This window comes from Melanostigma gelatinosum, assembly GCF_949748355.1.
Source record: "Melanostigma gelatinosum genome assembly, chromosome: 9".
In the NCBI taxonomy this organism is placed as follows: Eukaryota; Metazoa; Chordata; class Actinopteri; order Perciformes; family Zoarcidae; genus Melanostigma; species Melanostigma gelatinosum.
The window spans coordinates 6,435,082-6,448,400 of record NC_136642.1 but is presented as its reverse complement, the minus strand read 5'-3'; the positions used below and the strand labels follow the sequence as shown (position 1 = coordinate 6,448,400).

Genomic DNA, 13,319 nt, shown 5'->3' with positions numbered 1-13,319 from the left:
CCTACACATTCAATTCCATACACATGCATTATGTGGTGACCGAGCCTTTGAGGCAGTGGCCCCGAGGCTCTGGAATGCTCTGCCTGCAACTCTACGCCTCGCCGATACTGTGGATACTTTTAAAAGCCAGCTAAAAACCCACCTGTTTAGGCTGGCGTTTGTGTAAAAGTAAACCCATGTCCTAGACCTGCTCTTAACATTTGTTTTACATTTTTATTTTATTTTTATTTTATTCTTTAACATTTTTTATTCACTCTGTGTATGTAATTTATTGACCGTAGGGTCACATTGTGTTTTTTATGCTTTTAAATGTCTGCTCTGTTAAGCACTTTGTGATAGTACTGTCTGTGAAAAGCGCTATATAAATAAAATTCATTCATTCATTCATTCATTATCACACTTGATCAGGTAACTTTAATTTGAATGAAATCCAATAAACTAATTTGCCTGGAGTGGGAACGCTGAGCTATCAAGGATGATCAAGACACTGTGCTAGTTCTGCCCATGGCATTCATTCTTGTCATTAAAAATTCTTATTGAAGTTGTATTAGCAATGTTTTTGTGGTGACTTTTCCTCCTGTCTTTCTCCTCTCTGGCATTTGACTGTGTTGGGCATTTTAAAGGCCGGGTCCTGGCTTTATTAAGTTTATTGGAGGAACCGGGGCTTGGACTGAGCTCTCGCTTCTCTTCCCCTGTTGTTGAGTACTGAGAAGTACCCCATGATGTGCAGCTGGCTACCACTGGCAGACACTTGATTTCGAGAACAACTCGAGGTCTCGGTTGAAATAACTCTTGAGGGCACACTTCTGCCAGGTTTGTGTAACTCTGAAATACAACATTTTCCCCTTTTGAGTCTTTTTTATTTTCATTTCACCAGACACTTAAATGAAAGGGCATTTTAAAAGCTTTTTTATTTTTTACTTGATGTATTTCCAATGGAAACTGGAGACGTGTCTGGCTATATAACAGGGTTATTTCTTCCGAGTTCGCTCCTCATTTGATGTAAAAATCTGCAATTCGTTTTTTATGAGAACAACCCATTTTGCTACTGAAGTGCAAGTTGATAAACTGTAATCGTGATTCATGGAAGCGTTTCAATATATATTCAACAGGTAGAGCTTTTCTGAGAAAATTCATGATTGCAGTTTGTATTTACACCATAGTGACGACCTAATACAAGATATATAAGAAGCCTATATAAGCTATATATAAGAAGCCTAATACAAAAAGGGGGAATATTTACTGTTCCTATTTATATGGATGCTCATACAAATAATCAGGCCAAAGTAAAAAGAAAGAAACGCAGTCTCCGCATGAATCCATCATGTGAAAACACCAATGGCTGTTGTTGGGATGATGATAAAGGTTGAAGGATGTCACTTGCAATCTCACTCTGGAGTGTGCATGGCACACAGAAGACATGGCAATTTACAAAATGAACACCCATCATTCGGCATTGATTATCATGATATGATGAATGGTCACAACTGACTGATGGCAGCAAATTCTCCCCGTATGTGTTCGTAGGTAAGCGCGCGCTCAGTTTGCGAGCCAACAGGGGACATTTTGGAGGTCCACTGTTGCATTAACTCATGCTGGAACTCTCTGGTGAATTCACATTAATTGTGGCCAAAAGCGGACCGGGAAATATGTGAGTGTTAAAGTTCAGATTCAGCACTGCCTTTGCCTCCATCGGGTGCATGGCCTTCAGCCCCCGGCAGGCCGTCAGACTACAGTGGGGCCATTTAACGGGCTACATTAAAAAAGAATCAGTATTCTAAAACGTGACTTTTTATTGTGCTTTTGTAAAAGACAATGACTCGTCTCAACTTTAGTGGATGTCCCAACTAGTTTCAGGCCTCACATTGTGTCAAAATAAAAGGGCAACTAAGAAGGCGGGGGAATAAATAAACTTATAAAATCTAGAAGAAAAGAGGAAGTGAAAACAATCCGGATGAGTCTGCAGTAAGATCATCTCTTTTCATTTAAAATGAATCGCTCAAAATACATCTAACATCAGACTTTTCCCTCGAGCTTCAAACATTTCAGTCCAAATAAAGTCCCAAAGCAGGGTGACTTGAATCTACTCCAATCTACTGCAACAGGAATGCAGTTTCTCTGTTGATGCATATAATATAAAAAAGGTCCACACTTTATCTGTTCAGAATAACAGCGGCCCCCTGTCTGCTAGTACATAACGACACAAGCTTCCTCTCAGACAGCCTGAAGCGACGTTCACTCCATTATGGATGAATAAAAAAGGATGTAAACGGTGTGTGAGAAGGATGTAAATCGTCTGCGAGTGTGATGTTGCATTTAACAGGGTGATGGCACTCAGTCGACAAATTACTAAAAACTACCCCGTTTCCAAACACATTGCATCAGCGGCTCCATTGGCCCAACCTGCACATCCGTTAAGTTGAAGGATGGCGATCGCACCAAAACAGAAAACGCATGATGAGGGGCGGAGCGGGGAGGGGCTTTCAGTGTTTTTAAAATACCTTCAACTTTGTGTCATTTCCACTCAGCGTCTCTGACGAGGTCAGCAAATCAATGGACCGAAAGTTATTTTACTGCCATATATGTCCGCTCTAACATTGTGTACTCCAGCATACTATAACAAAAGTAGGTTTCAAGATTAGTGATGTTGTTTTGCAGGCCTTACCATTACATAGAAAATAGGATGTAGGCTCGACAGGATAATTTCCCTCAGCGTATTGTGTTTACACCTAAATGATGTGCAGATTTTTAGACTTTCTAGTATCAAATGGCTTGGAAAATAGTGCATGTAGCTGTCGTAAATGGGGGGGGGGGACGTCTTGCTCCACCTCTGCACATCACATGATTCAATCTACGGTGGAGCACCTTACTGAGACACTGTGTTGTTGTTTTTTCTTTCAATTTGACCCCCATTTTTGTTATGCCTCTGTGGAATAAATAAAGGTTTGATGGGAGTGTTCGAAGCACAAAGTGGTTGTACTCATACGTCACTGCTCAGTCTTCTTTGCACTCACTGTGTCTGGATTTTGGTTTTTAAACCCTGGCACGCACGCACGCACGCACACACACACACACACACACACACACACACACACACACTCACTCACCACACGAACATCTTTTTGGCTGTTGCAAAATATTGTCTGCTGCTGCGAGGCATGGATAAACAAAGAAGAATCAGAATGGAGTCAATTGCAGACTGGTATAAAATATTTTCTAAAAACACTTCATGTTTACCTCCTTTCAAGTGTCACTCAGCCTGTGAGAACTCAGCCTTTCACATTTCTCTCAATTTTGACAGCCTGCATGCTATTTCAAGTGTGAGAAGTCAGAGTTTCTGCATGTGGTGCTCTTTCCTCTTTTTTTTTTTAAATTTCAGCTATGGCACACAGATCTTCTCTGTCTAACATACGAGGAGTGACATAATGACAACCAAGAGTATCTGTTTGAGATCTCGAATTCCCAACACCAACAGTACTTTATGTAGCCTGACACACCAGCGTGACATCTTAAAATAGTTTTGCCTGCATCAGTTGGTTAATGAAAAGCAAAAGCAGGAACATAACTCGCACGATACGACACATAACCCGGAATTATCTTTGGGGGAAAAACACTGATCCACATCTTTTTAAAAGGCAAGTTACATGCCAGTCATTCATTTAACCCACCCTCTTACTGTTGAACCTGATGGTTCATGCATGATGTCAATTTTGATTGAGTAAATTCAATTTCTTTTTTTTCTTTCTTTTGGTGAAAACATCAGATTTTTTTACAACACGGTTGTATTTATTTTCTCTGGCTCTTATTGATTGATTCATTTGATTTGCAACGGTTCAGCAGTAGATGTCACACTCTCTGAGGTGGAATAGCGAGAGCTACACCTTTTTTGAGTTAACTGATTATCGTCTCACCAGTAGCAGCTGCAATAATTCGCTGAGCAAGCAGAGGGCATACTGTCGATAATGGTAATCTGACGACTGCTTTTATGAATTTTCCACGACATGTAATGTGTTTGACACAGATGCTGAAGGAGCGTGTCTGCTCTCACGGATCAGAACAGGATATATGGAAGCGCTTTCGAACAGTGTCAGTACTGTAACTGCGTTGATAGCGTGTGAATCAAGTTTAGCTGCTTTTCATGTAGATAATATGTTAAGTCATGATGGGGACCTGCAATAAATCACCCGTTGAGATGGTGACCCCACCTGCCTTTCTGCTGACAATTCTTCTGTTTACTGCACCCCAAATAAATAGCAGGAAACTTGAACAAGAGGAAGTGTTTTGAGAAGAACACACTCATTATACAATGCTAAGATTTAAAGAACGGGAATTTATTTGTTGTTATGCAAACAGGGAAAAAATCATTGCAATGAAAAATGTCATTAAGAGAGTCCTTGTCATCATTGTCATTGTCTTTATAAACTATTTGGAGTAAAAACATTTTTTTTTATATAGTATATGAAAGTTGTGCAACACTTGATATGTAGTGTTTGAAGTGAAGCACAGAAAACCGCTCATTTTTCTTCTGCCCCACGCAGTCCTGGTTCTGGTTCTCCCGTTCCCCATCTTCCTCCAGCGGGCCCAGAAGTACAGTGTGGCCATGTTCCCCAGCAGCGGAGTGTCTTGTTGGACCAGCGCTCTCTTCCTCCCGCCTGCAATATTACTGCAGGTCGAAGGCAGCAGCAAAGCAGAATCGGGGTCTGGGCTTGTCACTGGCAGAGGCCCTGCTGGAGTCTGAAGCTGAAGGAGTCTCTAGTGTATCGACTTACTGACCAAATGACGCCTGGGTGCTACTTCAGGCCCCCTACTGTGTTGAGCTCTTAACTTGATCAAATGCCAACTGTGTGTCATTCCTTCCGGTCTGAATGCAAATGCCCTCTTCCTGCCTTTTGTTACCACTTTCACCTTTTTGTTTTCTACTATTCACATACAGTCTCGGCACGGCTTCGGCTTACTGTGTAAAATGCTTCCGTTTCATTTGCTCGAGGTCAACTCACTCAACTTCTGAACTGCATGGCTTTGTCTGATTTCGCCAAAATCGGATTGGATTGCACTGATGACAAGCATTAGGAATAAGCAATGTTCTCGCTGATGGTGTCGTTTAATTATGCAGGTCATATAGAGGCATCAGTGTTAAATTGAGACTGTTTCCTAACCCGTTAAAAGTTCCCCATTGCAACTTTAACATCTTTATCTGACGAATAAAACATACTGGACAACATGTATTATATTTAACATATGCCCTGATGATCACGATATCTGATTCAGTAAAGACCTACTGTTGTTAAATATTTCCTTATTAACGACACAAGAAACATCTCAACAGTTGCTTAAAAATGTTCATCATTTATTCAACACCAGCTTTAAACTTGTTGGACTCAATTTCAATGAAGAAACATTCACATCTGGATCATATTTTGGAAACAGAATGTACATATCATTGACCTTACAAAAAGACTCACAGGGTAAAAGTATTTAAACATATCAAATAAATACAAAGTATAGCACTTCATTTTTTCCCCATGAATCATACACCACCTGATATAAAGCAGTGTAGCACAGGCAATGCATTGGAGAAAGAGGCCAAGAAAAGGTGATTTTGTTTTTCCGGGTAAGACAAAAAAAAAAGCGTCCTGAATGAATATTGCGTGGTTGTTGCGGGAGTCCTCAGAACTTGCAGCAGAAGCCGCAGCCCTTGTAGGCCTTGCAGCAGTTGCAGCACCAGCGACACAAGGAGAGGTGGCTCTGGCGCTTCTGCCTGATGTGATCCGGCATCTGTGCGAAAGACAAGAGACATGAGCAAGAGCGTTCATCTCCGGCGTTTCATCCCCTCCTCGTGTGGCGGGAGCACCGCGGGCACTCCGTGGAGAATACACATCCACTTAAGTTTTAATTTGCTGAAGGTAATTGGCTTAATTCATTCAGTCAATTGAACATACCATCTTCGATTCCATTGACATTTCTTGATATGCCGCAACTGGAGTGTCATTGCTCCCTGCCTCCTCCAGCTCTTGCACCTGTTAATGAATTATGCACATTTAGGAAGCCACATTTTCGCATCCTGAGAAAACATTTATCATTAATAAGCGCATGGAGTGAGTTTAAGTCAAATTCTTACCCCGGTGAATGGGACGGCAGAGCTCTCCGGCATGCAAATAAAGGCGAGCACGAGTGTCACTGCAACTGCAATGCTGAATGCCTTCATTTTAGGGGTGGAGGGGGTTAAAACGATTTAGTTATTAAATCCTTTGAAGATTAGAGTCGATATCTCTTCTGTCTCATGGGTGTGGGGCCACTGAAGAGCACCACAATATCTTCAATGTGTTCTCTTTAGCTTCAGTGACGGATGCTGATTGTCTGGGCAGGTGGATTTCTTCAGATATTTGGTGACCCTTGTCAGCTCTTTAGAGTCCTTCCGCTGTCTGATGGGTGAGTGTGTATTCTGGTATTTATACACACTTGGGCTCAGTGTTGCCACATCCCTCCAGGAGGCCCAGCCCATTCCTGGCAGCAGTTACCTCACTCCACTGGGGAAGTTTTGACCTCCTCCTCTCTCGCCTCCGTTATGCTGCAACACTGGGGGGGGGGGGGGGAATCTGATCTATTTTTGAGTGTGGGCCCCACTGTCCATTCAGCAATATCAAATCAAAAATGAACTTTTGAATTAAATTACTTTCCGCTGAGAGAACACGTACTGTAATTCCACACATGAACAAGCTGCTGCTGCTGCTGCTGGAGACCATCATTTTTTACAATATACGGGAGCAACATGCACTCTGTAGTGTCGCAGAGCTTCATCTAAAAATGTGAACAAGCTGGAAAGAGCGCTGGAGATTCCCACAGCAAAGGTCAAGACTGCACGGGTCAATGTATTGCACGGCTGACTGAGCCGCTCATTTTTTTTTTTTCCGACCCAGGAAATCCTTCACTAAGGAGAGGGAGCCACTTTGGAATATCCATTGCGCAGTCCAAAGGATGTAATTACAACCTCTCAAATGGAATAATTAGCCCCTCATTTTCAACACATTGGGTTTTTGCATAATACACAGGAACCTGCAGTTGAACCAAATTAAATCCCTTTGAGAGTGGTCGGGAATAGGAGCCAGGATTAAAATCCTCCATTTGAGAGTCAAGGTGTTTCAATATGCATTTGTTAAAGATGAATATAATGTGATCTGATGAGGTTTATTATCTATGGAAGGCGTTAAGTTGCATTGCTCCAGGCATTTTACCCCACAACTTAACAAATCTGCTGTTTATCATGACTACGTGACACAATCTTAAAAATAAATAACAAAGGACAGCTGCTTTAATTCCTTTAAAACACAATTAGTAATTTCCCGACACACAGCATGCTAACGGGGTTGATAGATATTTCAAACTGCGTGGATTTAATGACAATGTCATAATAATAATAACCCCGATTGTTAACAAAGGCGAGGAAAAACCACAACCCTAAGAATGGCATGAATCATTTTACCCTCTTATCACTGAAGCAGCGATAAAAACCTTAAGATTAATTAGCCTGTCACAGAGAGAACTATTCCACAACGGCATCAGGCTGTGAATGGTACGAAAATCAATAAATGTGGAAATGAAATAACAAAAAACAGGCAAAATAAAAGGTACAAAGTGATAAACGGGAGGCTGTGTGAGCTGATAAAATCAGGGGCCATTTGAATTCTCATTATACCTTCAAAGTGTCTCCAAATTCCCCGTGCTGACTCAATTAGTGAAACAACATGTGGCGGGACCCCATGCGTCAGTCTGTCTCGTTCACTGATAACCCCGCTGGCCCGCGTGCTTGCTTTGGGTGACCACAACATCAGTGTCAACAAATACAACCACGAATGGCTCCACATCTGTTGGAATCTGGTCCACTTGTTGAACTAGCACACCGTGTGTCGAATCAAGATGAACACTTGGTCATTTTGTTTGCCATGCATCGCTGGGCATGACTCAGCTCATGAGGAATCAGAATATGACACTGGTTGACTGTACCATGCAGGAACAAACAAAATCATATTCAGGTTCACTGTGAGCGTGAGCTTATGTGAGTAGATGGAAACAAGAAACAAGTTCACTTCAAAAAACAAAAGTTAAAGGGGAAAAAAATTGATTTTTAGTTCTGGGTTTTCCAAGCACTGTAGTTTGGCCGGTGTTTTCCTGAGCGTGTCACTGATCAGTCACTGAGGCTATCGGTCGGGATCTTCTGGCCAAACAAAGTCAGGCACCAGCATGGCGGGCAGATTCACCTCAGCAGGCGCCACTCTACCTTTCCCTCCCGGTCGAGGGCATTGCTCCCGTCTGTCCCTGTTACATCATCGCTCTCTGTCCATTTCTCCCCCCCCCCCCTCCTCTTTGTCCCTACCTGCTTTGTATGGAGCTGCGAGATACTCCACAAACCCAGCTCATCTTCTCTCCGCTTATCTGCTACCCACAACTCTCTTCGCCCCAAAAACACAGCCAGGGTGTCGCCCCGAGTGTTTACATCTTTCCTCAAAACTAGGACAGGAAAGAACCAGCGTTGGTATGACATAAACGTGTCAATTTGTAAATAAACATGGGAAGTTTCAATAGTTATGGCCTCCTGACTGTCGCAGCGTTACACAAATGCAGTGTCACTTTTCAGACTCGGGGGGCAGGATGGAGCGTCTGCATTCTGAGAATGGTGACTGTCGGGAATTCCTCATTTTGTGTGGAATTAGAAGCATGTTGCAATATATTACTGGGATTTCCAACAGTGTCAATCTTAATGGCATTCGAGAATAAGCCGAAATTCCCTTACAAATAGTATTAATAATAAGAGGATTAAACCATATGTATGTGGTTATTTTTCATAAAAAGGATGTCAAGGGTCAAGGCCCCGTCCATGTTCCTGGTTCAAAGTCTGAGAGGTGACCCTTCAGTCCCCGTCTCTCTCTCTCTCTCTCTCTCTCTCTCTCTCTCTCTCTCTCTCTCTCTCTCTCTCTCTCTCTCTCTCTCTCTCTCTCTATATACTGTCAGAATCTCTGAAGGCAAAACAATTCCCCAAAACATACTGAACAGAGAGGACAAAGAAAACATCTCATGGCAAAATAATAGTTGCTTTCCACAGCAAAATAAAGATGGAAATAGTGTGAAAAATTGACAAAGACCAGAGAAAATCCATTCAAAGATTTTTATACAATCACAAGATTTTTTTTAGAAACAGTTACAGGGAGCTGGTGCTGTTGGTTGAAACCAGAGTGGTACTACGCGCTCTTTCTTTAAGCTTTAGTGAGCGGTGTAACAGCACGAATGTAACGCTTGACGAGTAGAAAGTGAATGAAAACAGTAACTTACTTGGGCAGCTGCGGCTCAGTCGTCCTCTTAGCCACAAAGGTTGGCGGTTCGATCCTGCGCAGCAGTTCACTGCTCCTACCGCTTAGGACAGGTTCAACACAAAGGTCAAATTTCATTCATGCACTTGTATGTTTGTGAGGATTGTAATAATGTTTCAGTTTTCAAGATGGCATAAAGCATGAATTATAGCCGTTCGGCAACTTGCCGCCACACCATGGCATCTTGATGTGGGATTTAAAGCTGAGATACGAGTCTTTTGCAACTATATAAGGATCAGAAACAGTGACATCTTCGACATTATGGGTGTGTCTTCCCTGCATGTGTGTCTTCTTGATTACATGAAACGTTTTCCAGGCTCTAGCCGACCACTCAACCCTTCTGATTGGTGGGTCGGCTTGATCAGAGCCCGTGACACAGCAGAATCCAAGGCCACGGATCCTCCCGTCCAGTGTTGATTTCAGCTGCTTTACATAAATAAGGTTTTTTACCGACTGAGAAGGTGTTCAGTTGTATATTTGCACGCCCCTCTTTTGGATCATTGTTTCGTGTTAATCTGGTTGTTATACAGGAAATCAACCATTCATTGTACTGAACAGGCCTCACTGACATAAATAACAACGACAGAGAGCATAACATCTATGATCTGATTCTGACTCATCCGATGTTCCTATTTATGGCTCAGGAAGACTTATATAACACTTAACGATCACATCACACGACAGAGCGTTCATCCTCTACATATCATATAGAGTGCTGCAGGGATGACATGTTTATGTAGGCCAAGTTGATGATGATGCTGACACGTTTTGTTCAGCAAGATAATCTTCACAAATCTTCACCACTTTTATGATTTTTTTGAAGCACAACGCTAACATGAAGCTATGTACAAAACTACATTGCGTGAGTGTGAGTACACACGACGAGGCTGTGAAGGCAGACTAGTCGGGGTAATGATTGGGGTTGGGTACCGAAACTCGGTGCCAATATGGCACCGGTTCCTATACGTCCGGTATCTACCGGACCGAAATGCAGATTTCGGTGCTTCCTTTCGGTGCCTGAGCCGATTGAAATACTTTTTTGACACTACTCTGATGACTCCGTCCTGGCAGCAGGACTCGGTCCTCCGCTGCTCACTCATAGTATTATTACAACGGGGTAAGCACAACAACACAGGCACGCGAAAGCTTCTTCTTCTCCTCCTTTGAGGTGTGGTGGCGGTTGGCAAACGACGAATTGGCGCATTACCGCCACCAACTGGTAAAATAAAATAAGTCATGAGACGTGTCGTATTTTGCCAGAGAAGGAAAATATGCTCATATTTCTGCAAAATAATTGCTGAAGTTTGAAGCTGTAGTGTGTGTTCTATATTTATTTAAGTATACTGTAAACTGTTAACAGTTAACATATTGTTCATGGTTAAAAAGTTTGAAGCTGTAGTTTGAAGCCAAGTGTTTTGTATTCATTTATATTTATAGTATACTTTAAACAGTTAATATATTGTTCAATTTGAAGAAAAAAGTATCCGTTCAGGCACCGGTATCGTTTAAAACCCAAATGACACCCATCCCTAGTAATGATGTGTTGTTGTCTCATCCAGCCACTTGTTAAGCAACTGCCCTTTTCAAGACACGTAAAAGCTTAAAAAATTCACTCTTTGGGGTATTTGCTTATGTCTTTGCTCTATGTCGTAAAACAAAATGTTGAAAATGTCTTAAACTTGTGTGAACCACAGACCTTGTTTTAGCCATCTAACCAAAAACCCCATTCAAAAGGTCCATTGACTTGGTGACGAGGGAACCGGAAGTGCGAAAATACGGACTCATTTCCAGGTTTTAGGAAGTGCTGCATCACTCACTGTTCACAAACATGTCTTTCAACATTATGCAAACTGAATTTTACATTTGTCAGTTGGCTCAAACATACTGTAGAATCCAACAGCATGGTTGCTCAAAACCAAATCTCAGCTGGTCCTTGTGCCCCACGTCATTACGGCAGCGACGTGCTGATGCTACTATGAGCGCGAGAGATGCTGTGTAGCTATTAATGTAGGAAGATGAGTCAGTGTGGCACACAAGGCATGAGGAGCATTGTATCTTTGATGAAATAAGACTATTATATATATATATATATATATTTATTTTTTTCCATCAAAAAACTACCTCCGAGAGGGGGAATCTGAAACGGGCAGTAGACAATACGTGCTCCAGACTGAGAGCTCTGGAGCTCGAAAGGCACAAAGGTAAGACGAGCCTGCAGGACAGGAAACTGTGCCAGCAGAACGCGTTGGCCAGCACGGGCTCAATGAAAACCACTCGACCGCGTGCTGTGTGGTAGACGTGCCTTCGCATCAAGGATTTTACAGCAGTTGGCTTCGTCCCACCCTCCAGAACAACGTGGCGACAGACACTTGCTCGATGCTGACCAGACGTGGGCCGCTGTTTCAAACCCATTGCATATAACAGCAATACCAATTAACTCAAAGCGGAGCCACTTTCCTCTTACAATTAATACATGAATTAATTGGAAAGTGAATTATCCTCACTGAGAGGTAAAGGCGACATTCCCTGGCACGTTGCATTTGTCGGAGAATAAATCAGCCGAGTGTCGTTTCCGGAGCTCTTTTCCAAACCGACTTAATTTCAGCGGCGCGCGGTCCTTCTTCAGTGAGCTTTTACAGGATTGGGGTGAAAGAGGCCGACAGACAGACAGAGCAGTATGTCCCAATCAGAGAAGTACGTGCTATCAGAGATCAGCCACTTCAAACAGAGACAGGAACACACAGGCGCCTGCCTGGCTAGCTGAGTGCGTTTGAATGGCAGCTGACGAGCCTGGAGACTCTGGAGGGGGGGGGGGGGGGGGGGGGGCAAAACAGAGGTCAAATGCAACACACACTCCGGCAGCCTAATGAATCCTGATAGGTAATTTGTCCGAGTTATAAATAGTCTTACAGGTTTGGGCACTCAAGTCTGCACTTAAAAGATTGCCCAAATCACGGCCGCTCCCTCTTTAAGAGCGGCAGAATGATGCTCCAACGCCCCAAAGTCAATCTCACTGATGCGCCTTTTATCCACCATTGATCTCTCTCGCCCCACGGTGTCCTCTGTGACCTCGAACTAACTGGTTTCAATTTTACCAGTGTGCCGATCAATCGATTGGGGTGAACTGAAGAGCGAGTGCACGCTTTCTCCAAGGAAGCGTACTCCTCCAAATGTGTTATTTTTTTAAGAGAGGACATCGATCTGGAGTGAATCAAGCTGATTGGCTGAGCAGCTTTTAGAGAATACCTGCATACAATGCGTAGTGATATTAGAGCTTCGTACGATGGTAATTTTCAGTCGCTCTGACATCTCAATGCATCATATTTCTGGAGATGAAACCCCCCCATCTGCTACATTTGATCCCTCAGAGTAAATGAATCTAAATTTGGTGGAGTACAAGTGTGGCAAGTAATGTCAAGTAGCCCACATCAATAGGACATTTCTTGTCTCATCTAAAAGGCTCTATTTTCTCAGTCAGTTTCTAACAATGAGGGATGGAGTCCGACATGAACACGCATGTTGTTTTTATGCCAGTTAGAACAGTTTTGGTTGCTTTGACGGACTTGTGTGTTTGCGTTTTGGTGTGTGTTCACATCTCCATTGGGAAATGATGATTCCTCGCACTTCTGTACACCAATCAGGATTTGGCATTATTTGAATCAAACTCTAATGACAGTTGGTGGGTTGTTTTGCTGCCAGCACTGCTCATCAAATCTGGTCAATAAACACCCACACAGTTGTGCTGAAGCAGTTCAGCTACATTTTTCATATTAATTACAATAAATAGGGGTCTTCTCCCCCTATACTCAAAACTTTGATTGTTGCAAATGTAGTCACAACTATTTAAGGTTTCAGAGAAATGCCTAAGATGTTAAACCAAGTTTTCATGGCCTTCAATATTCTATGTACCGAATTTAGTCAAGATCAAATAAAATGCACAGCAGAGATGAGAACAGT

General features: G+C 42.6%; 1 protein-coding gene across 1 annotated transcript; it reads right to left on the bottom strand.

Annotated features, from left to right (window-relative positions):
* Window positions 1-5,457: 5,457 nt before the first annotated feature.
* hamp (hepcidin antimicrobial peptide) lies at window positions 5,458-6,401 on the bottom strand. Its single transcript, XM_079276030.1, has 3 exons — window positions 6,119-6,401; window positions 5,940-6,017; window positions 5,458-5,775 (listed from the first exon to the last, which is right to left on the bottom strand). The coding sequence occupies exons 1-3, from the start codon at window positions 6,203-6,205 to the stop codon at window positions 5,668-5,670; spliced, it is 273 nt and encodes a 90-aa protein (XP_079132156.1). The 5' UTR covers window positions 6,206-6,401; the 3' UTR covers window positions 5,458-5,667.
* Window positions 6,402-13,319: the final 6,918 nt, after the last annotated feature.